The sequence below is a fragment of the Peromyscus maniculatus genome, chromosome 13 (assembly GCF_049852395.1).
Source record: "Peromyscus maniculatus bairdii isolate BWxNUB_F1_BW_parent chromosome 13, HU_Pman_BW_mat_3.1, whole genome shotgun sequence".
Taxonomy (NCBI): Eukaryota; Metazoa; Chordata; class Mammalia; order Rodentia; family Cricetidae; genus Peromyscus; species Peromyscus maniculatus.
The window spans coordinates 67,139,417-67,163,669 of record NC_134864.1 but is presented as its reverse complement, the minus strand read 5'-3'; the positions used below and the strand labels follow the sequence as shown (position 1 = coordinate 67,163,669).

Below are 24,253 nucleotides of genomic sequence, written 5' to 3'. Positions count from 1 at the left end.
GTGAGTCTTGAGTACTTGTTTCTAGAATTTATCAGGTGTGCTTTGGTTCAGCCTTTGGGTTGTCAAAAAATAAAACAAGTGAAACAAGTGTGTCATCATTTGGAATGCAAACCCAAAGAATATTCACCATGTTTCCTTTCTTTGAGGACAGAAATCTGAGGCCATTTCATTGAAGGTGAAGATTTGGGAGGATCCAATAGTTTGGGACACATTTGAAGAACTGCTCCCTCTCCAGCAGATCTTGCAAATATGTCCCAAGGCACAATGTCCTGCACTAACACTGGGTACCTGTGGAAAAATGGAGTCAGTGGTCAGGTTGTAAATGAGCATTGGAGGTTTGAATACAGTAAGGTCTTGGTTAAAGAAGACAAAGTTTCATTTAAGCAGGAGGAATAAGCTTAAGTGTCTCACTGCAATTCAGAGACCTTCTAGAGCAGTGGTTCTCAACCTTCCTAGTGTTGCGACCCTCATGTTGTGGTGACCCCCACAATAAAATTATTCCATTGCTATTTCATAACTGTAATTTTGATACTGTTACGAATCATAATGTAAATATCTGATATGCAAGACCCCAATTAAAGGGTGGTTCAACTACCAAAGCGGCTGTGACCCATAGTTTGAGAACTACTGTTCTGGAGCATGCAATGGTTATTCCCACCGTAAGTAAATGATGAGTGTATGAAAAAGAACATAGAAAACTTTTGATTGTTAAAAGAGTCAATTAAAAATATTCTAGACTTCTAAAATTTAGTAAAGTTAAGTGAAATTACTAAAATTATGAATTATGACAAATCTGATCCAGTAATTTTGAAAATATTGTTATAGGGCTTTTCTTAACCTACTTCTATTCTTTATTCCTTCAGTACATTTTTTAGTTCAAGTAGAGTTACATCACTTTACCCCTTCCCTTTCCTTCCTCCAGCCCCTCCCAGATACCCTCATTCCAACCCTTCCCTGGATAGCCAGCCAGTCTCATCCCCCTACTCTCAAATTGATAGCCTCTTTTTCTTTTATTATTTTTGTTACATATATATATACATATATATATATATATGTGTGTGTGTGTGTGTGTGTGTGTGTGTGTGTGTGTGTGTGTGTTTTCACAAATATATAAATATAATTGTGTGTATATAGTTTCAGGCTTTTTTAATGAGATTATTAACAATGTCTTTTCTTCTCATTTTTGATTTTCTCTACACAGCAATAAGCTGGCATATACTAAGTACAACTATATTTACTTTACCCCTGTAAAAATAACTTCCCACCTTTCTTATAGTAAAATTTTAAAAATAAGTTTTTGTTACCTTCAACTGTTTGATATGAAGTAGCTTATAAATATCTATTTTTAAAGGTTTGGATTGGGTCAAACTATTGAATTGGGAAAACGGCAGATGTATAATAATTAAAATACAAATTAAAGTGTAAGCATCTCTTAATGGTTTTCCATGTGCTTTCAGGTTAACCTATTTCTGATAAGTTAGAAATAACTTGCATCTGTTCTTATGAAAATTGAATGTTGCCTTCAAGGACACACTAGGAAAGCATACTTCATAGAATTCCTACAGCTTACTCTGGAATTGAGATTCTGTACACACTGTACATTTTGCTTTTTTGTGTTGAACTTAGGAATAAAATATAGGATGCTAACAAAATGATTAAACTTGCCTGTAATTTGGTTAAAGAAATAGAGGTAGTGGTTTATATAGTAACTGAAGAAATATTATAATTGATTAAGGATCCCGCGTACAATAATATAGATGAGTTGTTTGCACATAATTAAATTGTCATTATATGCTTAATGAGTTTTCAATGTGTTTGTGTTGAGTGGAACACCCCCCAAACACACGACCTCTTTACCAGCCATCCCAACACAGGATATTCACCATCCTAAGTTCCACTCAGTTGTCTAAGTCATGGGTCCCTTTTCTGACAAATGAAATAGGCCTTGACATTACCCATGATATGTATCTTCTTATTACATTGCGATTGTGGAGACCTTTTTGTTGGTTTTAGAAATTGGTCCTCATGCTAAAGTATCATTTAGATACACTGAGAAATTTCCGTTCCTTGACTCCACGCTTTGCTTTGTTCTGTGTTCTCGTGGTTTGGCAGTAGATGAGAGGCTGGTTTTCTGCCATTTGGGACTAATCGTCTAGGATCAAGCTGATTTCCATTCATTATGTTCACATGGCAGTGTCACTTATATTTATATTTGAAAAGAGGGTTTATTCTGCCCTCCTAGTCTCATGAACACCTTCAGAAGATTGTCCATTTATAAAATGTGGGCACACCAAGTTACGTCAAAATTTTCCTCATGATTTTTATGTCTGAGGGCTTGCATTTTATTTTACTAGGTCCAGAAGCTTTCAAACAAATCAAGCTAATCCCACAAGGTTAAATGAATAAAATTATAGTTTCAAGGAATACTGGACTGTCTATTGCTGGGTAAAACAAATGTCTCCCTTTCAATTAACCAGTGTTAGATAAAATTCTACTTTTATATAATCTACTGTGCAGCCACTGATTAGACTCAGTCAGACAATTACACCCTAAAATGTGTATTTCGTTGTGGGTAAACAAACCTAGTGCTTTCTCAACTACTCTTGAATTCAAGCTAGGCAAGAGCGCATTATGAAAACTCTCAGTTACACAACAAGCCAAATGTGAGTCTTTAAACAAAGGCACCAAGTTTAAACATGAACATCAGTAAAGAACATTTGGTGCCCACAGAAAATGATGACTAGTTCCCAGCTTCAGATTTGTTGGCTGCACACAGAGGATCCTGAGACAAAGCCTATGGAATAGGAAGCAAGCACGTTTTCTGTCCTGTTCCATCAGGCAGTGCCTGCTCACAGCACTGAGTCTTGGTTTCAGGTTTCTTTTTGTGATTTGTGGCAAGGCTAGTCACAACCATTTAACTTAGATGATTTTTAAATGCAATATAATATAATAGCTCCCATAATTAAGAAATTATAAACCCACTTTAGATCGGGAAGCCTGAAATAGTACTTTCCTGTTGGTATAAGTTTCAAATTAGAGTATTTGTTTCTTGTAAGGCTTATTTTTTACAGTGATGTTAAAAATGTACCATAAGCAATTAACAACTGCGGAGGGGAGCAATTAGTCTTCTCCATGAATGAGCCCCCTAATGAGTTATCCAGTACCCAGCCCTGAAAGCATAGATGTACAAATAACACTAAATGGACTCAGTAGGTTGTACCTATATGTTAATGCATTTATATACATATGTAACAATAGTAATTAAAATTTAAAAGGCCATGGGTTTGAAAGGGAGTGAGGGAATTATATGGAATGTATATGGGAGGGGTTGGAGGGAAGTGCAGAAGAGGGTAAATGATGTAACTATATTTTAATTTTTAAAATGCAAATTAAGAAATGCCATAAAATGAAATTTAGAAGTATGCGTCAACATCTGGAAACTGGTGAGAAGAGGGCTGTCCACCCCACCCCGCTGCTGCAGAGCTGGGGCAGTTTTAAGTTGAGTCAGGCCCTCAGCTTCCTAGTTGGCCATATTCTCATAAATCTCCTCATTTCAAGCCTTGATACAAAGGTCTCCATCTAATACTCTTGGTCAAGACCTCTCTTTAATGTTGCTCCTAGCTTTGTTTATACTGGGGGGTCTTTGCAACACTTGTCCCCTCTCTAATTCTTTATTCAACACTTCCCCCTCTCTTACAAAAAGAAAAAAAAGGAAAACCTAAACTTTAAACTTCAGAAATCTTTTGTTCAGGCTCCCTCAGGAATGATGTAGTGCCTCATCCCATACCTCTGTCCTTTCAGGGCCTCTGACAGGGAAAATACAAGGCAGCATTGATGTAGTAGGCTCGCTCTTTCTGGCCTCTTGCTTATTGTATCATAGTAAATGAATAGAGGCTCAACTATAGCTTTGATGTCAGCTTATTAATTGGCAAGTATAGAATCTGACACCTGGAGAGAGCTCAGCTCTTGACAAGAAATGTCCACGATGAAAGAATGACTCCGAAAACCTTGACACTCAGACCCTGTTTACTATACTACTTACCTGCTGTTTATGACCTCCAGTTTCTATGAGGTGTTTGTTAACTTCCTTTCTGTCTCCAGAGTGTCTTGCCATGGGGAACTCCTTCCTTATTTTCGGGATGGGCAGGGGAGCTGGTGTCACAGTTTTAGATTTTGGTTTTGCTTCTGAATGTACGGAGTTGTATATCCTACAAATCTATGGGCGTTACTTCTGTGAAAGTATAAGCATTGCTGTAGTCATACTTATAAAGAGTGGAAAGTTACTAAAAATATATTAACACTAGAAAATTCTACAATCACTAACTATTCACCAGAATGTATCTTATGTCCATTAGTGTTCATCTTACTGTACCATCCCATCACTGAGACCTTAAAATATATGACAGGCTTTCTTAGTTTATTCTCTCCTGTCTTCCTCTGAAGTCCTGGTGAATCTGATAGTCTGTTTAAAACTATGAAAATATGACAATTTTTCAAATAAAGTGATCAGTGAGACCTCGTACAGATATTCATCTTCAGCTGTGTTTCGATTTAGTAAACTTACCCCGAAATTTTCACGAAATACTTCTCCAAACAATCTTCATGCATGCTTTTCACTCTCTGCAAGCCTCCTTTCTCCTTCTTAGCATGTTTCTCCTTCTGTTTTTCTTTACAGCTGTCACACAGAGTGTCTGATCATGTGCCACATGTGTTGCTGAGATTCCCATCCTCTTTCTGGAGCAATAGCGATGATCCAGCTCCTTGTCTAAGCACATCTTCCATTTCTGTTACTCCTGTCAACTCGCCTGGCTCCAGACTGTCAGTGGGAGCACTAATACCACCACCTTCTAAAAGTGGCCTGCTCAAGCCAGTCAGTGAGAGCAGCAATCTGAGACCTCATGTAACTTACTAAGCAGAAAACTCTACTATCCATTCCCTACTTAAAAAGAATTCTTGTAGAATGTGTCCTTCATGTAGTGCTAAAAAAAAACGGTGTGCCTTGAATTAATGTGATGGGACCTGGGGCCCTTATGGAATATTTTTATTTTCTTAAGTTACTGCTTAGCAGAGTTTGAAGCAGAGAATCCTGGGAGTTTAGAAACCCTGAACATATGGTGTAGGATCAGTACAGAAGCTAGGGGAGAAAAGAAATATTGCTGATTTGTAGTAGCAGGTAAGATTTAATACTTTTATAAGCTAAGGAGAGATATGGAAGACAGATGATGATTAGGAGAGCAACATTCTTAAATATAGAAGGGGTGAGGGGTACAATGTAAAGTATTGAAGAAGGGAAAATGACTGTAATTTTTATGCTGAAAAATACACTAACAATCATTTTAGCTGAACAACTAGTCCATCTCTCTCTACATACAGCCATCCCCCTGTTCTTTTTATTCTGAGACCTCTACTTTCACCATGAGCTGCTCTGGGCAGCATTCTTACAGTCTAATAGCAAATGTAAAAAGTTCTTCTATTCCTCTCTAAAAAATTCATCCTTTAATCAACTATGACAATTTCCATAGAAGACTATGCATTATTTTATCTTGCTTGACAAATTCATAATTCTCCCATTTTACATTGTTTTTTGGTGCATTTTCAGAGGATATTAATATTCATTTCTGTATATCTTCCCAGTTATGAGCTACAGTGTATAATTTAATAATTTGGGTATTACATTGATGATTATTAATTTATTTTTACAAGGTTGCAGCTTGTTATTGAAAACATGAAATTATTCAGGAATAAAATTACTGCAATGAATATCAATTTTTCTTGTACCTATAAATGCAAATTAATATGCTTTACCTTTATGAACACAAAAATGTAAATTGAACTTGAACATTTATAATTAAGAAAGTAGTCTCTTATGTTCAATTGTTCTTTTAAAAACCATGCAAAATCAACTGCAAAAATTTCATTTTTTATTCAAATAGTTTCTAAGGTATTTGTTATTTTTTTCTGACAGGGTTGACAATTGTTTGTAAGTATACAAAAGCTCAGCATACCTTGCCAATCTATCTTCGACAGTGTCCACACTGTTGTTACTATTCACTTGGGAACAAATTTTTGTTGTTTTCTTTTAAATGAGCATTTGGTATATTAGTTTGAACCACAAGAAACTATAGTTAACCACTTTTCATTTACAGAATGGCAAGGTATCTTACTCACCTCAGGGTTTTGATTGTGAGTTTGACATGTAGATGACATTCTCAGGATAGTAATATACCTGCATGGGTCATCACACTGATTCCCTGTCTTCATTACAGGCCGGCAGTGTGACAGTGAAGTCTCCTTCCACTGACATCTTTGATATGGTTCCATTTTCCCCAATATCACAGCAGTCTCCAACGCCTACTCGCAATGGCACACAGCTCCCACCAGTACCTAGCAGATCTGCTGAAATCAGTAAGCACTCTAAATATATTAGTATTTGTGCTCTATTTTGGTGTGGTTTCAATCTTTCACCTTACGTGAAAATAACATAACAAGCCAACAGCTTTAATTATTAAAGTATTATGCTTTTATATAGGTTTCCGATTTGATTAATTCTATATTAATTTATAATTGAGAAAAAATACTAAACATATCTCTATTTGTAAGTTGAATCTTACAAACAATAAGAATGAACAATAAGATTTTGGTATAAGGCTATTTGAACCATAAAATTGTTTAACTGTGCATTTCTATTTATTTAATATCCTAACTTAGAAATAACTAGGAGTTATCATGTAGTCATTTGTAATATGTTTACTAAAGTAGTTTAGATATTCTTGTTACAAGGCATTCATGTATTCTTAGTGGAAGAATATGTAAAGAGTATACATCCTATGATTTTTCTGTGTATAATATTATTTAAGGTGTTTGTCTTTGATATATTAAATATTCAAAAACTTTTTAATGTATATTCTACATATCTGTAAACAACATTGAAACCTCTCTTTGATGCATCAGAAAGCAGACATTTACTGTATAGGTCTATCTGATCTGTTCCCTGTCAGACTCTGAATGAGTTATTCCAATAGCCAAACATCAGCCTTTCAAACCACATGAATACTGGGGAAACCAGTTTTATATTCCACCTTATTAAGATGTTTCACATACAGTGTCTGCAGAAGCCTTTGGTGCAAGGTAACAATGTAGCCTTTTGTTTCCTGTGTGGAACTTGGGAAAGATTGCTCATTTTAATTACTCAATGTATTTTGCATGATTATTTTTTAAAGAAAAATAATAATTAGAGACTATAACTGTCAGCTTACAGAAAATTTTCAAAATATCTAAAAGGTGGCATATAGAATGAAGAAGTTTTTTTTCCACTCAACCCTCCATAGCATACAAAGCAAAAAATAGATTATCTAGTTTGCTTTTCATTGCAGTGATAACACCATGACCAAAAGCAGCTTGGGGAGGAGAGAGACTGTTTCAGTTCACAGGATATAGCCTATCACCCAGGGAAGTCAAGACAGGAGCTCAAGGCTGGAACCACAGCAGAGACCCTATATGGAGGAACAGTGCTTCCTGGCTTCCTTGCTGGCTCACAGCGGGCTGGGGCCTCTAAATCAGTTACCAATCAGGATCATGCCTACAGGCCAGTATGAAGGAGGAAATCCCACAGCTGAGAATACTTCTTCATAGATGTGTCAACAACCAAGATTCGTCATTGCAATGAACAAATGATACTACATCAAACGAAAGATCTTCTGTCCCACAAAGAAGATCATTAATAAAGTGAATACTAATCCACAGAACAGGCAAAGGGGTTTGTGACATGTAAGATATATCGGTAATCCTAACAGCTCAACAGCCAAACTTTTCAATTAAAAACACAGACAGCAGACATGCCATACAAGAAGACAATGGCTGGGTACATGAAAAAAAAAAAAATGCTCGAAATCAGTATTCATTAGGGAAACATGTATCAAAACCAGAGTGAGATTTTACCTCGCTTTAAAGGTGCAGGCAAGAATATGGAGAAGGACTCTTGTACATATTACAAGGACAGAATGATAAACCAGTACAGATATTATAGCAAAAGTACGGAGATTTCTCAAAAAGTTAAAAGAAAATGCTACCTTACAATCCATTTATTGTAATACTTGCTGTGTGTCTAAAGGGCAATATCAATCTTCATGTTTAATTCGGTTACATTTGTCAGAAAGTAGAACGAAACCGAGCGTCTTTGCACTTACTAGTGGGGAGAGGAAATGGACTTGTGCACAGCGGAACACTGTCCAGCCAAAACGATGGAAATTCCGTCACTTTCAACAATGAGATGGAACTGTTCGTTGTGTGTAAAGTAAAATAAAATAGGCCCAAGGATGAACACCCCACATGACCTCACACATGTGGAGAGTATAACATCTGTTACCTCACAGAAACTGAGCATGCCTTCATAGTCACCGAAGACCAAGGTTTAAAAAAAAGGAGAAAGGGGGGATGTGGATTAGTGGTAAATTTTAGATAATGCCATAACCACCCTGAAGTAATGGGGTATGCTTGCTCCTTAAGAACATTCCCAGGTCTCATTTTTTTATCCCATTCACTTAGATGACATCACCAATTCATGTGATAATTGATTAATTATAAATAAAAAGAGTGTTTTACACACATATTAGAAATGATGAGTTATATCAAACCGGGTACCATATACTAAATAAGAATGCACTTGCTTAGAAAATCTGGATTGTAATTTCAAGTTAACTTAGCCTGCGTCAAAATGTGCTTAGTAACCCATGCCTTCAGTAGGTCATTTGTTTCATTGATAAGTATTAGAGATGCACTTCCCCAGGCTCAGTCAACTGCTATGCCTTCAGTAGGTCATCTATTTCATTGATAAGTATTAGAGATGCACCTCCCCAGGCTCAGTTAACTCCTACGCCTTCAGTAGGTCGTCTGTTTCACTGATAAGTATTAGAGATGCACCTCTCCAGGCTCAGTCAACTGCTACTCTGCTGTGTACACAGAATGAGTGAGCTTCCTCAAATTATGGGACACTGAAGAAAAGTCATTAGATTGAAAGACTGATCTGTTAGTTATCTTTGAAAGTCTGAAGTCACACCATTCAGGATTTTAAACAAATATTAACAGGAAATATGGCAGTAGGAAGTAACTAGGTAGCAAGATAAGTGGACAGATTAGATATGACATCTGAGCATTAATCATTTGACTTGATTTTAATTATCACATTGCCTAAAATTCTAATCTAGAGAGGGGTTTTAGTTAAAGAATTTTAAATGCATTCTTAACTATTCGTTTACTTTAACCATCTAGCAAACTTAGGAAATTGAAAAGCTACAAGGTTACCCCTTAGTCTGTCTGTTCAGTGCCAAGAACTTGACAGTTCTGCAGAGTGTATTCAGTCCCACTTCTCACTCCCTTTGCATATGCTTCTCCCTTTTGAGTATAGTCAGACTGTATTAGACACTCCCTAGCCATCTTAGTCTCACAGTGAAGAGCCTTTAGCCTTTTCTTATTTCTCTAGTCCATTGCTGAGCAAACTGCATGACATATGCTCAATACCTATTTCTAGAAAAGAGAGAGAAACCTTGATAAAGAGCCACCTATTAACTGTCGTTCTTTCACGCCTGCCTTAGACTCAGCCAGTCCTAATGTCATTAACTATGTAATATATATTCTTTGTAAAAATTTGTATTATACAAGTTAAGCTTGAGATGCACAGAATACACAAATGATCTCAGCTGTGTTTATTAATTGTGTTGCACAGAAGTAAAATATTCACTTACATGAAGTATAGTGTTCTTTATAACTTATAGGGAGCCACAGAATATAGAGACTACATTAGAAAACCTCTTCACAGAAAACCACAGCATACCCACTTGTGTGCTCTTGTGTCTCCCATCTGAGACATGACCTGTACTGCCTGACACACATCTGAAATCTGTAAGGATTCTGTATCCCAGGTTAAGAAAGTCTATGTGATGAAAATTTCTACTCTGATCAGCAATTGTGACCCATTCATTCATTCATTCATTCATTCATTCATTTCTGTTGACAAACATTCGCAGTGGGAAAGTGCTGTTCCACATGCTGGTGCCTTGGTCATTTCCACGACTCCCCAAGGAAAAGCTTCTTTGTCCACTAAAGTGTGGCTTAGTGCCCAAGCAGCGATAGTATGCCTGAGTACCATTTACCTTAGCAGGAAATCCTTTGTTTACCACAGCCCTGCCCAAAGGTTTTGATCACACTGTGAGTATTGAAACTCCACTTTCACTTTAAAAGTATACGTTTAGGTGATAAATTATATGTCCCTTATTTACATAATAGCAGAAACTCCAAGCATATTACCATTACTGGGTTATTTAATGTGAACAACTAGAAAGAATTAAAACCTAACAATTAACACCCTAATAATAAGAGTGACTGATTGACTTTAGAGACTGACAGAGAATGAGTAACATAAAAATCATTTCCTATGTAGCACTGAATTTCGAAATACAAAGTTCCTGAGAGGTGTAGGAATGTATATGTATAAGTGCATACTCCTTGTATAATGTTTTCCTAATTTAAGATTGCATTTTAATTTATTCAGAGCAAAGACATTTCTTAAATTCTATTAATCACAAACATTATTTTAACTTTGATACTTTTATTATTTTGTGATTATAATATATAGGGAGAGTTTTCCCTTCCCTTTCCCCTCCTCAAACCCTTCCGTATATCCCTTCCCATTCTCCTTCAAATTCATGCCCTCTTTCCACTAACTGTCATTGCATGCATATATGTATATTATATGCATGAATGTTCCTAAATGTAACCTGTTGGGTCTTAAAATGTTACTTGAATGCGTGTTGCCAGGGCAGACTGTTTGGACCTGAACAACCCGCTGGTGTACTCTTCTCTGGGGAAGATTTGTTCTCCTGCTCTCAGCTTTATTAGATCGCCTGCACTTGTGTGTGTGTGTGTGTGTGTGTGTGTGTGTGTGTGTGTGTGTGTGTGTGTGTGTGTCCTTGTGGGCTCTTCCCCACTTGGTTTGCTGTGTCCTTTGATGTCATCCTTTTTCAGCTCACCTATGCGCAGTCTTGTTGGTGAGAATTTATGGATGTAGCTTCTGCCATCACTGAGAGATCCTATCTTAGAGTAAACTCCCTGATGCTCTGGCTCTTGCAGTATGCCTGCCCCCTCCTCTTCAACATTCCCTGAGCCTTGGGTGGAAGTGTTTTGTAGATGTGTCCATGGGGACTGGGCTCCACAACTCAGCGTTTTGATTAGTTGTGGTTTTCTGAAGTGGTCTCTGCCTGTTGCAAAGAGAAGTCTTGAAGCCTAACAAACTGCTCAGCTACAGAAGTCGTGGTTGTTGGAGGAGAATCTACAACTATTAGTTTACCAAGTCAGCATAAGCCCTAACAAAAATGTATAAATATTTGTCCTTATACCCGCAGATAAGGGTAGCTTTCACCTCTCATCAATGTTCATACTTCTTTACTGACAAAAGCAAAGCATACTTTCAAGTATTTATTTGTAGGGTGCTGTTTAGAGTGCATTTAGGCAGCTGTTTAAAGTACCTATAGCAGTTGAGTGCTGTCCTATTTTATCTGTGCACCCCAATAAAGCTTATCTGAGGATCAGAGGAAAAAGCCAGCCACTATAGTAAATACAGAAGTCAGGCCATGGTAGCACATACCTTTAATCCTAGCATTCGGGAGACAGAGATCCATCCTGATCTCTGTGAGTTCAAGGCCACACTGGGAACAGAGCCCAGCATGGTGGCATACGCCTTTAATCTCAACACTAACCATGGAGGTCTGGAGGTCTGTACAGACAGACAGGAAGTGACAGAGCTGGGCAGAAAGAGGAAGTGATGTAGCTGGGTGGAGAGAGGAAGTGAGATGCAGAACAGAAAGGCATATAGGCGTGAGTATACAGGAAGTAGGTCTCTTTGGAGGCTGAGGAGTTGGTGAGGTGAGGTTGGCTGTGGCTTGTCCTATTCCTCTGATCTCTCAGTTTTCAGCCCGATACCTGGTTCTGGGTTATTAATAAGGCCATTTAGCAATTCGTCTTACAGAGTGTTTTTTTTATTTTTAATAAAATTTTGAGATTATAATATAATTATATCATTCCTCCATTCCTTTCCTCCCCCAAGCCCTCTATGTAACCCCCACTTGTTCTCATTCAAATTTTTGGCATTTTTAATTGTGTTACATGTGTATGTACGTCCATGCACACACACATGTGTATTCCTATATATAAGTACAACCTCCCCAGTCTGTATAATTTTACATATATGTTTTCAGGACTTACCATTTGGTACTGGATAAACAATTGGTGTGCTAATCCCTCAGGAAGACTATTTCTCCCTATTTTTCCCTCTCGGCCTTCCTTAGTTGCCTATTGTTCTTTTTCCAGTTTTTGTTTTGTTTTGTTTTGGATTCTGTTTGTTTGTATTTTGGTTTTTGTTTTGTGTAAGCACCTGCTTAACTTACATTCCTTGATATGGCCTCAAGGAATGAAATCAGATCAGGTTGGAGGGACCACAGCACAACTGAGACTGTGACAATTTTATTGAGAGCAATCAGATGTTTTATATCTTTATCAGAAACAGGATTTAATGGCAATTTCCACGATCCATACAGTTGTAGCTGCCAGAATACAGTGACGTTTGCAAGCCATACAGGGTACACAGGATTAATGTCTAAGACCAATTGTCCTGTCAAGCTTCCATGTTTCCATGACTACCAAGGAAACACACACACACACACACACACACACACACACACACACTCACATACAAAAAAAACAAACAAACACCACAAATCAGCCCAAAGGCTTCACTGCCTGAGGGAGTGCATCCCTGATGAGTGCATCATCTCTCAAGAACTGGAAGGTACATTGTGCTCCAAGAGCAACAGGCTCTAACCTGAAAAACATATGGTGCAGGTCTCTCAAGGCAGCTAGGCTAAGACCACTAGATGGTTCCCTGCAGTTTTGTTTTGTTTTTTCAAGACTAGTCTTACTGTGTAGCTCTGACCGTCTTATAACTCACTATCTAGACCAGGCTTGCCTCAAACTAACAGATACCTACCTGCCTGCCTCTGCCTCCCAAGTGCTGTGGTTAAAGATGTGAACCGCTATGTCCTGTTTACTTTTTTTTTTAAGAGTTTCATAAGTGAGTTAAGTATTTACATCATTTACACCTAACCCTCTCCTCTCTCTAACTCCTAACTACCCTCCCTACAAATTCATGGCCTTCTTAATGATTGTTACATATATATGTATGTAGAAATACAGCTTGTTCCATATATTTAGTATTACTTGTATATATGTGTTTAGAACTGACCTTGATATTAGATAACCTATTAAGAAGCTGTTTTTGATACTGCATTCCTATCATTTTTTAAAATAAAAATTCTGCTAAAAACTTTGTTCAGTGTGGTCTATGAAAATTGTATCATTTCATGCTGCTCAAGATAAAGTGGCTTAAAATTTTTCTTGATAAAAGTGAGATACAAGTTTATGAACTACAAGTGAACTGCTAACTTACAAATTCTGCACCGTGCTTTGCCATGGTGTTGTGAGGCAGCAACAAATGGAATTAGAGAAATCTCATATGGTATTACATTAATGTTAGAAAATACTGCAGTAAAACATCAGTGTTGTAATAGGTCAATTATTAAATATTGGTAATGCTGTTATTAAGAAGTTATACCAAAGACACAGAAAATTCTCTAGAAAGCAACTTATCATGGTCACAGACATTTTGCCATCGTGGTTTTGTTGAGATGGGGTCTTACTATGTAGCCAAAGCTGGCCTTCAACTCTTTAGAACCCCCACCTCAAGTGACAGTGTTATAAATATGAACCACTATACATGACCAAATATTTTCTAAAATTAGTTTTATTAATATTTTGAAAATTTTGTGCAATGTATTTTGATATTTACAGCCCACTCCTCCCCCTAACTTTTCCCAGATCCAACCCCAGCTCATGTCATCCTCCTTTTTTATATAACTCACCCAGCCCAATTTGTGTTGATCATATATACTCATGAGTGTGGGTCTATTCACAGGAACTCCACCCTTAAAGAACACACACCCAGAAGCCAACAGTTGTAGAAGTTTCTCAGGTAGAGGTCAGGAACTCATGAGCCCCTTCTTACTCCATGCTGGAATGCTGACTGGCTTGATCTTGGTCAGGCACACCAGCTACTGTGACTTTATGAGTCCAGAGACTGCCGCATCTTCATGACACTGCTTTGCTCCTGTCCTTCTTGACTTCTGGCTCCTAGAATTTTTCTGTCTCCTCTTGTAAAATCTTTCTAAATTTGAGGGATGAATAATTTAGATGTCGCATTTGTGGCTGAGCACTCCACAGACACTTATTCTCTGCGTTTTGACCAGTTGTGAGTTTCTACATTAACCACCAGATATTTATTGCACAAAGAAACTTCTTTGAGTCTGAGAGCTACACCAATCTATATCCATATAGATATGAGTTTAGAAGGCAGTTTAATATGAAGTTCATTTAGTAGGATAATAATAGTAGGTCCAACGTGGAGCCTGTGACCTCTTCAACCATGAGTTCTTGACCAGATTTACAGCACCAGGTATGTGTTTCCTCCTGTGGATCAGACCTTAAATCCAATCTAAAAGTGGTTGGTTACCAACTTAACCTTTGGTCCACTACTGAATCCGTGGTCTTACCATACCAGTCATTATCATAGCTCACAGGATTCACAACTGCGTAACACTTTTAATTTTTTTTCTCCCGGTGGCCAAGTCTAAATAATACCTATAGTACTGTGAAAGATGGCCAAAGTGAAGAAAGCTTCCTGGTTAGTGTCAACATGATTTCTCCATATCCTGTGACCCAAGTGTGTAGTGGCTTCAGCAATAAAACCTTGCCATAAAGTTCTGATTGGCAACCAAGAAATGCAGCAATGGTATTACTGGACACCCCTGATCAACCTCTAGATTAGATATCCAAATTTGATATTGGGTTTTCTATTTGTCAGCCTTTGGCTTCTAGGAGGAACATTGTCCTTTGTGTTGCATAACTGCAATTAAACTCTTATATAAACACACAAACACACACATGAAGCTTATTAAATAGTAGGTTTTGGTATGATTTTCCACGCATCGTTAGTGTTAGTTATGCCTTCTCCAACCCTCTTCTATGTCCTACTTCCACCCCTCTCCCTACCTAAACCTCCTTCTGCATTTTCCCATTCATATCGTCTGTTGTGTTCTACTATTCTCCTCCCTTAAGGTCTTTCTTCACTTTCCTCTCCAATAATCCCATTCTATTTTCCTAAATAGTCCAAGTTAGACATACAACTATAAATATTTGACACTAATATTCACACATGAACAAGAACTTAAAACACTTGTTTATGGCAATACCATCCTGAATATGACGGATCCCGTCTTGCCAGAGAATTTCTAAAATCATAAAATATATTTTTGCGTACTTAAATCAAAATGCCCAACATAAATTATAAGAATCAGTAGCTCATTCAGTCATGGAAATACTTATATTAATATAATAAATAAATTCACACTTTTAAATTATAATCTTGATTTTTTTTTTTTGCATCTCAGCTAATGTTTGATCATCTTACTTAAAGTGTTTTCTTCCTTATAGAACGGGACCTCTTTGGAGCTGAACCTTTCGACCCATTTAACTGTGGAGCAGGGGACTTCCCTCCAGATATTCAGTCCAAATTGGATGAGATGCAGGTGACTATTTCAACAGATCGGAAAAACAGTTTATTTCTCTTTATTCTGGAACAAAGAAAGTATACCAAAGCTCTATCCTTCATCGTTGCTATAAAGGCTTATTTAAAGCAGTTAGACTAAAAGTAATTAAACTTACTCCTAACCACTGTTACACATGCTGAGGATTGTGTCTTTCTTCCTTTGAATGATTCAATATATAATGGAAAGAAGATGCTTATTTTTTAATACAAAATGACAAAATTCTAATTTTTCTAATCAAGAATTTAAAAGGCCATTACAATGAAATTTTAAGATTTTTGTCTCAGTCTTAATAGTTCTGAATTTCAAAACAGTAAAGATGTTGGATGAGGGAAAATCTTTGAAAAGAAGCATTTTAACTGTGTCTCTCAGTTCCTGGACTACTGAGAAGGCAGACACCACAGGCAACCTCTTTAGGAATGTGGTCAAGTAGATTTTTTTTCTCTTCTGTCCCTGAATTTTTCTGTAAGTTGTAAGAAATTGGTTTTTAAAGCTTCATACATTGAGCAATGATGGAACCACAGTCATATTTAGATCAGAATGAAGACTTCTCTTTGTATTTGCCATCCACATTTGGATGAAATAATTACGTCCTACTGTACATCACAAACATCATAATTGATAGAATCCAGAAAAGCACTAGTTACTTGGAGCTGACTGAGATGAGATGGTCGAGACACTAGTTATTTCTGCTTGTCCTGGCTTACCCACCTGCTCCTTGGGCTTCACCGCCCCCCGGATACCTACCCCCCAAATCAGAGGACAAACTGTGCCCTAAAGCTGGCAAACACATGCCTTTCCTTGAGACAATAATACAAATATCCTTCCACTTGGATAAATGACATGCTGCCTGACTTATTTTCTAATTATTATTTACACATCTTTTTCATCTTAGATTTAGTAATATGCCTGCATTTAAAAGGTTGAATTATTTAAAACATGCCTTGAAGTTTCAAAGAATATATTAAAATTTTCAAAATGTAATCACTTATAATTTCTTTTTCCAGAAAAAAAATATTTTAGAACCTTAAAATTTACTAAAATCATGTCTTTTTAAAAATACTCTGAAAAAATTATTAGTGACTGAGCCCTATCATTTTTATATAATTAGGAAACATCATAACATCAATAAAGTTCAAATTAAGAAGTATAATGAAATAAGATGTATAGCATTTTTGGGGTAAAACAAAGATCACTCTATGAAACTTCTGTTCATCTCAACATACATTGTGTCTGATGGCAGTGATTTCTCACCTTTATATCTCAATTACTTTGAAAATGGCACTTAAATGTGACTTGCTGATGAGACATAATACTGTGTCCTCTCGGGAATTAATTCCTTTTCTTTGTTGTTATCTTTGCTAATCCGAATGCGCTATCTGGGACGATGCCTATAGACTGTGAGCATGGGAACTGGGAGAAGTGATGGTTCTCAGGGTGATGTAGATCATGAAGACTTTCCTGAAGGTCTTTTGTTTTTGATACCAAACTTAAAACCTCAATAGGTTTTAAATGATAAAACTTCAGGATTTTGTAGCAACCCAGTTTGAGAAAATACAGGAGTGAGTTAGCAATGGGGTGATCAGATAATATTAAACTGGAATGTGATGCTTGGGTTTTGATGTTTCTAATACTTTCTTAATGTCTTTTTTATTCTGCTTTCATGATGGGTAGCGCCAGAGATGGTTGGTATCTCATTTCCATCATTTAAAGAGATAACAAACTTTTTAAGAGCTAATTTTTTTGTATTTTCATGTTTTGCTTAATAACTATTCAATCAAGTTTCATGTGGATGTGTGTGATTAGTGTGTGACTAGTGTGTGATTAGTGTTTAAAGAGGTCTCGTAACTCAGATCTTCAGGTTAATTTTTCAGTGATTCTCTTTTTCATTGCTCACCACATTATGTATTTCTTTTAGTTCAAGACTTAATTGCAGGGCCACTTTAACTATAGTCAGTAAAATAGTATTTCTTTCATTTAGAGTCTGCACTGAATTTGTTATTAATCTTGCTATCCTAATTAATCTAATATACACATATAACTGCTTTATCTTTGCATGCTATATAAAATGCCAATGTAGTATATTAAGCTGTGAATGCTATATGACACTAGTGATAAGCCTCCTAGCTAAATATATGTTTTTTTTCTTTCTTAGAGAGGATTAAAACTAAATTATTCATGAGTTACAGTATTAACTTTGAAATTCTAGGAATATCTTGTACATGTGAGATTTAAAGCAGAAATATTAAGCCATATTTCATTTCAAATAGTTGGGCAATTTAATATATATTTGAAATACAATCATGTAGTTATTTGATCTGACATAATTTAAACTGCAAGGCATGTGTCTCTGTCAGACAAGGAGATAGGACAGTATTGATAGCCATGAACATATTCTATGAATTATAATAAGGAAATACAGAGTCAAGAGGATAATTCAGCTGGTTAAGTTCTAGCCATGCAAATGTGAGAATCTTAGTCCTAGAACCCATAAAAAAGGCAGGGTAATCTCATCACTAGGGAGGCAAAGGCAGACGGTTTCCTGTGACTTATTGGCGAGTGTAGCCTAATTAGGAAATTCCAAGCCAATGAAAAACCTTGTTTCAAAGGACATAGAAGTCATTCCTGGAAAATGACACCTAAGCTTGATTTCTGGCCTCCATATACATGCACATGCATGTATGCATACACCCACACTTACACATACACCTGTGCACACATGAGTATGCAAACACACACACGAACATATATACACACATGCATAAAACAATGTAATATGTTTAAAAACAATGGCAAGTCTATAAATAAAAGAATTATTTACAAATATCAAGTCAACTGTTTAAAAATTGAGGGTACCTATGTATAAATGAAATATAAGCAGTACCTCCGTGCTAATGTCTCAAGGAGGTTGGTGGCATTCCTAGGGAATGATGCCCGAAATTGGTCTCTAGCTTCCATATACATCTACATACATGCGCATGCAATCCTGTGCATACACATGCACTTGGACGTATGTTGGCATTGCAGGAATAGACAAGTGATTGGGAGGCTAACCACTCACCACATGAAGAATAAGCCCTGGCTCACAAAAGAGGTCACAGTTGGCTAATGCCCATGTGAATGTGCTCTGTGTAATCAAAGCAAACACACTAATAATTAAAAAAACTGTAAGTGCCATTTTTACTTAACAGGAAATTTAATTTTTTGATAAACAATATTGAATGAAAGTATTGAGAAACAAGTCTAAATGCTTGTTAGACCAAGGTTAGTTTATAGCTGAGCAGCTCTTTGGGGAATAATTTGATACACACACACACACACACACATATATATATTATTTAAAACAGGAACAAGTAATTATAAATATGTTCAATTTTTATGTGTGAAATTATGCTGTTGGCCTTATTAATGGTTGTAAGATAATGGAAATGAATTGATACTATAAAAATTAATAATATGTTATAGTCAGAATAAAGTAGTTTTATGAGAAATGTAATGTAGGAAGTTCGTTCAATTAAAGAGAACATAATAGAAAATTATAGGTAACAAAGTTTCTGCTCTCACAAAACTTGAACACTGTAAGAACATACAATGAAGGTCTCACCTCAGTGTCTAAGCAATTAGATGAGAGGAGTTCTCTGTCTACTATGTGCTGCTCTATGTTTCAAATAGGAAAATACAATTCAGCAAAATGTTTCATATGAAAATATGATTAGTGCTTTAATTATAGAGTAATTATTTTGTGATATTAGCTAGTAATAAGTCCTATCATTACATTAAATAAATAAGCCTCATTGTTAATTAGAGGTTTAAAGATTCAAGAGGAAGATTCAAAATTCATTACATTGTGAAACAAAAATGAAACAGTTGAAGGGCGGTCTGTAAGTGTACAGGGAGGTTTACATCAGGGGGAGAGGAAACCAGGAGTCTACAAGAATGTGTCTGTTAGCTGATGGTCAGATTAGGTTAGGGGTTCACCATGGCAACAGTATTGTAAGTGGTACGCAAACAAACACTTTCTCATAAAAGAGTGACGTGCATTTCATTTTTTTTACTTTGATTTTCTACTTTTCCAGTACTGATAACTCCGATAAATAGCATTTTGGGGAATAATAAAATAGTAACTGGTATAATTTTATAGTGAATTGATAACATTTTAAAGTACTGTGTGACATCAAATTGTCCTTCTATCATATCATATTGTATTGTATCATTTCATATCAGCTACTCATCTGTTATGTATATGTCATCTATCATTCGTTTATCACCATCTGTTATTCAAAATATACTAGAAGATGAGAGTGTATAAGTCTTCAGAAAGCAACCAAATATTTGAAAAGAAAGAATAGTGAGTAATATTTTCAGTACTCACTTTTAAAAGCATTTAATTGCTATTGACAAATACACATAGCAAATAGTTCTTATTATACAGACTTTTTAAAATTATTAATAACTACTATGACCTTTACCCTGTTGAATACAGTTTTCATTTAAATGGTCGGAAGAAGTTTTGGAAACCTTTACCAGTACTGACATTGCTATGTTATATGTGTGCAATAAACATAATGGGGGCAGTCTCTGGGCATTGACTACAGATGTGTTCATATTTTTTTAAAGCTCTGACTTCCTGTATATGATAATGTTTCTTTGCACAAATATAAATGTATTTAAATGCTGATTGTAAGTGAAATAATAAGGTACTACCACAATGCCTCTCAGGGAAACCTACAGTCTGACTTCTATTTCCACTAATTAGCACATATCTGTGCTTCTCTTTGTAAGCCAGTGTGCATAGATTTAAGGGCAAGATGAGATTGGAGAAAGACTGAAGGATCTTATAATTTAATTGTTTCTTTGAAAAATAGAAAAGAAGCCAGGTGTAGTAGCTCATACCCTTAATCCCAGAACATGGTGTGGAGGACATAACTCCTTTGTCATCAGCTTTGAACTCCAAACTTTAGTTCAAGTACATAAAACTTTCTTGACAATTTCCCCTTAACATTCAGTAACTAAATGGCATCTTATCTTCTAAAGCATGCAAAGGGATCAAGAGTCAAAGTCGAAACTGTCAAAAAACATACGTATGAGATACACATATCAACATTACAAAAAAAAGAGGCCATTAATTTGAAAGAGAGCAAGGAGAGGATATATGAAAGGTTTTGAGGAAGAAAAAGGAAAGGGGAAATGATGTAACTATGTTATAATTTAAAAAAAAATAATAATAATGTTTGGAAAAGAAAAGCAACATCAGAACTTATGGGCAGCTTTCAGATGGTGCAGTGGTTGGTCTGTGGTACTGCATTCTGTTTGGAGTATAGTACTGTCTTTGCAAAAGTATTTTACCCAGGATATGGACTATGGTAGCCAGGAAGAAAATATGAATATTATCAGGTTGCTTTGAGCCTTCCCTAATAGAGGGGCTGGACAAACAGCTCAGCACTGAAGAGCATGAACTGCTCTTGCAGAGGACTTGAGTTCAGTACCCAGCACCCATGGTGAATGCCTCACAACTATCTACAACTCCAGTTCCAGGAGAGATGCGGTGCCCTCTTCTGATTTCCTTCTCTCTCTCTCTCTCTCTCTCTCTCTCTCTCTCTCTCTCTCTCTCTCTCTCTCTCTCTCTCTCTCTCTCTCTCTCTCTAACACACACACACACACACACTCACTCACACACAGAATTTTTTTTAAGGAACTAGTAAATAAGTTAGAGTAAAATGGAGTATTGAAAATGTGCTACAAAAGAAATGGATAAATCATAAAACTATTTCATGTCTTAGATTGGTATTTTCTTCTGTTTCTCATACACATTCAACTCATATACTTAAGACAGCAAAACGTCACCTAATCTGTGTAAAATTTTCATAAACCAAATCTGCATTTACTTAAAACACAAAGAATTTAATTTGTTGATAGTCTCTCTTACTTAGTGATATGCTTTTCTCTTACCATTAGTGTTTATACTCTAACAATTTTGTTTTGCTTTACAGGAGGGGTTCAAAATGGGACTAACTCTTGAAGGCACAGTATTTTGTCTCGACCCGTTAGACAGCAGGTGCTGACATCAAGAATGAGTGATCCTGACTTATGCCTGATTTGTTTATAAACATATATCTCATTCATTATTTTAAGACAGTTATTATATCCATGCCAATATATTTTTGAATATCTAAATGTTTTTAAATCTATGGAAGTAAAAACCTCCTCACTTTCACTGTTGATTTATCTTTTATTAAGCAGAACTAAGTGTAATGGATATTATGTTCTCTTCTGCATTATGGGTGAATTTATAATTGAAAGACAAGTTTTCTGAGTATCTGCCTTGTGTTCTAAATAATTACCACCTTGACATTTATGCTCATTTTCCAGAACATTAGTTCAGTTTCCTAGTCCCAAAGCCATACCTTGATACCTTTCAGATTTCTGAAGAGGGACCACTATCCAACTACACATGTTCTATTTTGATACCAATAAACAAATGACCAGTGTGTGTAAAATGTTCATCTCATTATGAAAATCTAAAATTTAGCTATTATGCTACCAGTTTACCTAATTCTACCTGGTAAAATAAGAATATAAGTTCCAGTAGTAATTATATAAAATATATTTAGAATATTAGTAAACATGAAATAATAACATCAGTCATTTAAGCTATATTCTAAAAATGTTTAATTTGCCTCAGAAGTAACAGTTGTGGAAACAATTGCTTCCCTGAAAAACTTAAAAGTTTATTTTCAATGTGTTGTCATATTAGTATATCATTAGGCCATCTTCTGCTCTGTATTTTAAGAAATGAAGTTTATGCTTTCTACAAATGTAATTCCTATTGTCTATTTTTATTTTACCAATATTTTTCAGATATCCTGTGGTGTGGTATTTCTCTTACCAACCTTAGTGTTGATACTTTAAAATTTGAGAGTGTTCTATTTAAATTTAAAAATATTTAACAATTTTAATTTTCATTTGCTCTGTTAAAGTCAGAATCTACTTTTCACAAAAATTTCTCATCAGCTTCATCTTGAATATGAGCAATAAAATTCTTTAGTACTCATTCTGATATGCTGATGAACCCTGACCTTTGAAAACATATGCTTCCAATATATTTGCCCATGATGTAAAATACTAACAGTTATAGTTCAGAAAAAAAATAGCGGTCAAATTTCTAATTTGGTTTATCACAATATAAGAAAGTGAAGTAATGAAAATCTGGGCTTAGTTGTGGGAAATTTATCAAAACTAAGTAGATTTTTCTCATGGAGTTTTATGCAGGTGTTAAAGGTACCTTTTCATTAGGAACAGAAATCAAATGTGCTTATGCAATATTATATTTGTACCATCATGCTCTATGGGTATAGATGAGTCTTTCTGTTTATGTTCTGTTATACCTGCTAAGTTAAACCTTAATTAGTGGGTAGTATGTGTTTCATCAGGCAGTCTTTGCTGTTCTATTTGTCAGATAGTATTTTGGAATTTGTATAATGAGGATGTTTAGAAGCCATCTAAATGGCTTTTTTTTAACAGATAGAGTTTGTATTTTTATTGTACTTTAAAAAGCTTTATGTACTAGGTATATATATTTAGCAAACATTTAATATCAATTGTAACACAATAGAATACTAAGATGATATTTGCACATTTAAGATATGTTACTTACCAATTTTTAATGGTGATCTGTTCTGCTACTGGCATGATCAAATAGTACATAATTGGTCATTAATATGAACATTTACTTCACCAGTGAATTTTTATGAAAACATGATTGGAAATTGTATTTCTATGTAAACTCAATGATATGTTTGATTTTGCTGAGAATAAAAGATTTTAAATAAATTAAACTGTATGATATGTTCATTTAATAATCTATAAATACATCCTAAAGCTACGTATTTAATTTTTGTGTTCTTAAGTTGGAACTGGAAAGAGAAATAGAGAAAGAGTTTAACTTTTGACCTATTTTTCTCAGCCCACACATGTTTCAGTTTTATGAATAAATCTCCCTCAGTTGTGCAAACATGGACTTGTTGCTGATGATGGCATAGGTCATGATTTGGTTCCTCTTACCAGAAGCATCTGATGCAATAATTGTATTATATAAATATCGCTTTTCAAAGCTAATTGTCCTTTAGAGTTTCTTGACTGATGATCTTCTAAGTGGACTTGATAATAGGACTGTTGAACTGTACTGTCAGGAAGAATTTTGACCCTCTCCCAAACATGATGCTAAACATTTAAGGATACATGGGCCTCCTATGTATCAGTCTTTGCACACTGAATTATGCACCAATTCATTCAACAAAATGTATTTATCATCACCTTATTTTATCTACATATGTAATGTAGGTGGGAAAATACCTAGGAAATTTGCTAATGTTGTATTAAGTTGGCAGAATTCTTAATTTCAAATGAAAATGAAAGAAATATCTGAGTTAGTAAATGAAGAAACAATGTATACATCAAAAAAGTCACATGAACCAATCACTTTTCTGGGAGCATATACATTTGACTATGTTTAAATATGAGTATCTTGCACTGGCTACTGGTGTCAG

The 24,253-nt window shown here is 35.7% G+C and overlaps 1 protein-coding gene across 27 annotated transcripts in view; it reads left to right on the top strand.

Annotated features, from left to right (window-relative positions):
- The window catches only part of Gulp1 (GULP PTB domain containing engulfment adaptor 1), a 253,266-nt gene extending 229,724 nt beyond the window's left edge, over positions 1-23,542 (top strand). For 17 of the 27 annotated variants that reach the window (XM_076550456.1, XM_076550468.1, XM_076550466.1 and 14 more), the window contains 4 exons: positions 4,676-4,900; positions 6,267-6,405; positions 15,595-15,689; positions 21,698-23,542. In XM_076550456.1, coding sequence (XP_076406571.1) covers positions 4,676-4,900; positions 6,267-6,405; positions 15,595-15,689; positions 21,698-21,769 — 531 coding nt within the window. In that variant the 3' untranslated portion in view covers positions 21,770-23,542. The remainder of the gene's footprint in view (positions 1-4,675; positions 4,901-6,266; positions 6,406-15,594; positions 15,690-21,697) is intronic. The other 10 variants (XM_076550469.1, XM_076550470.1, XM_042260435.2 and 7 more) reach the window with 2 other exon arrangements.
- Positions 23,543-24,253: the final 711 nt, after the last annotated feature.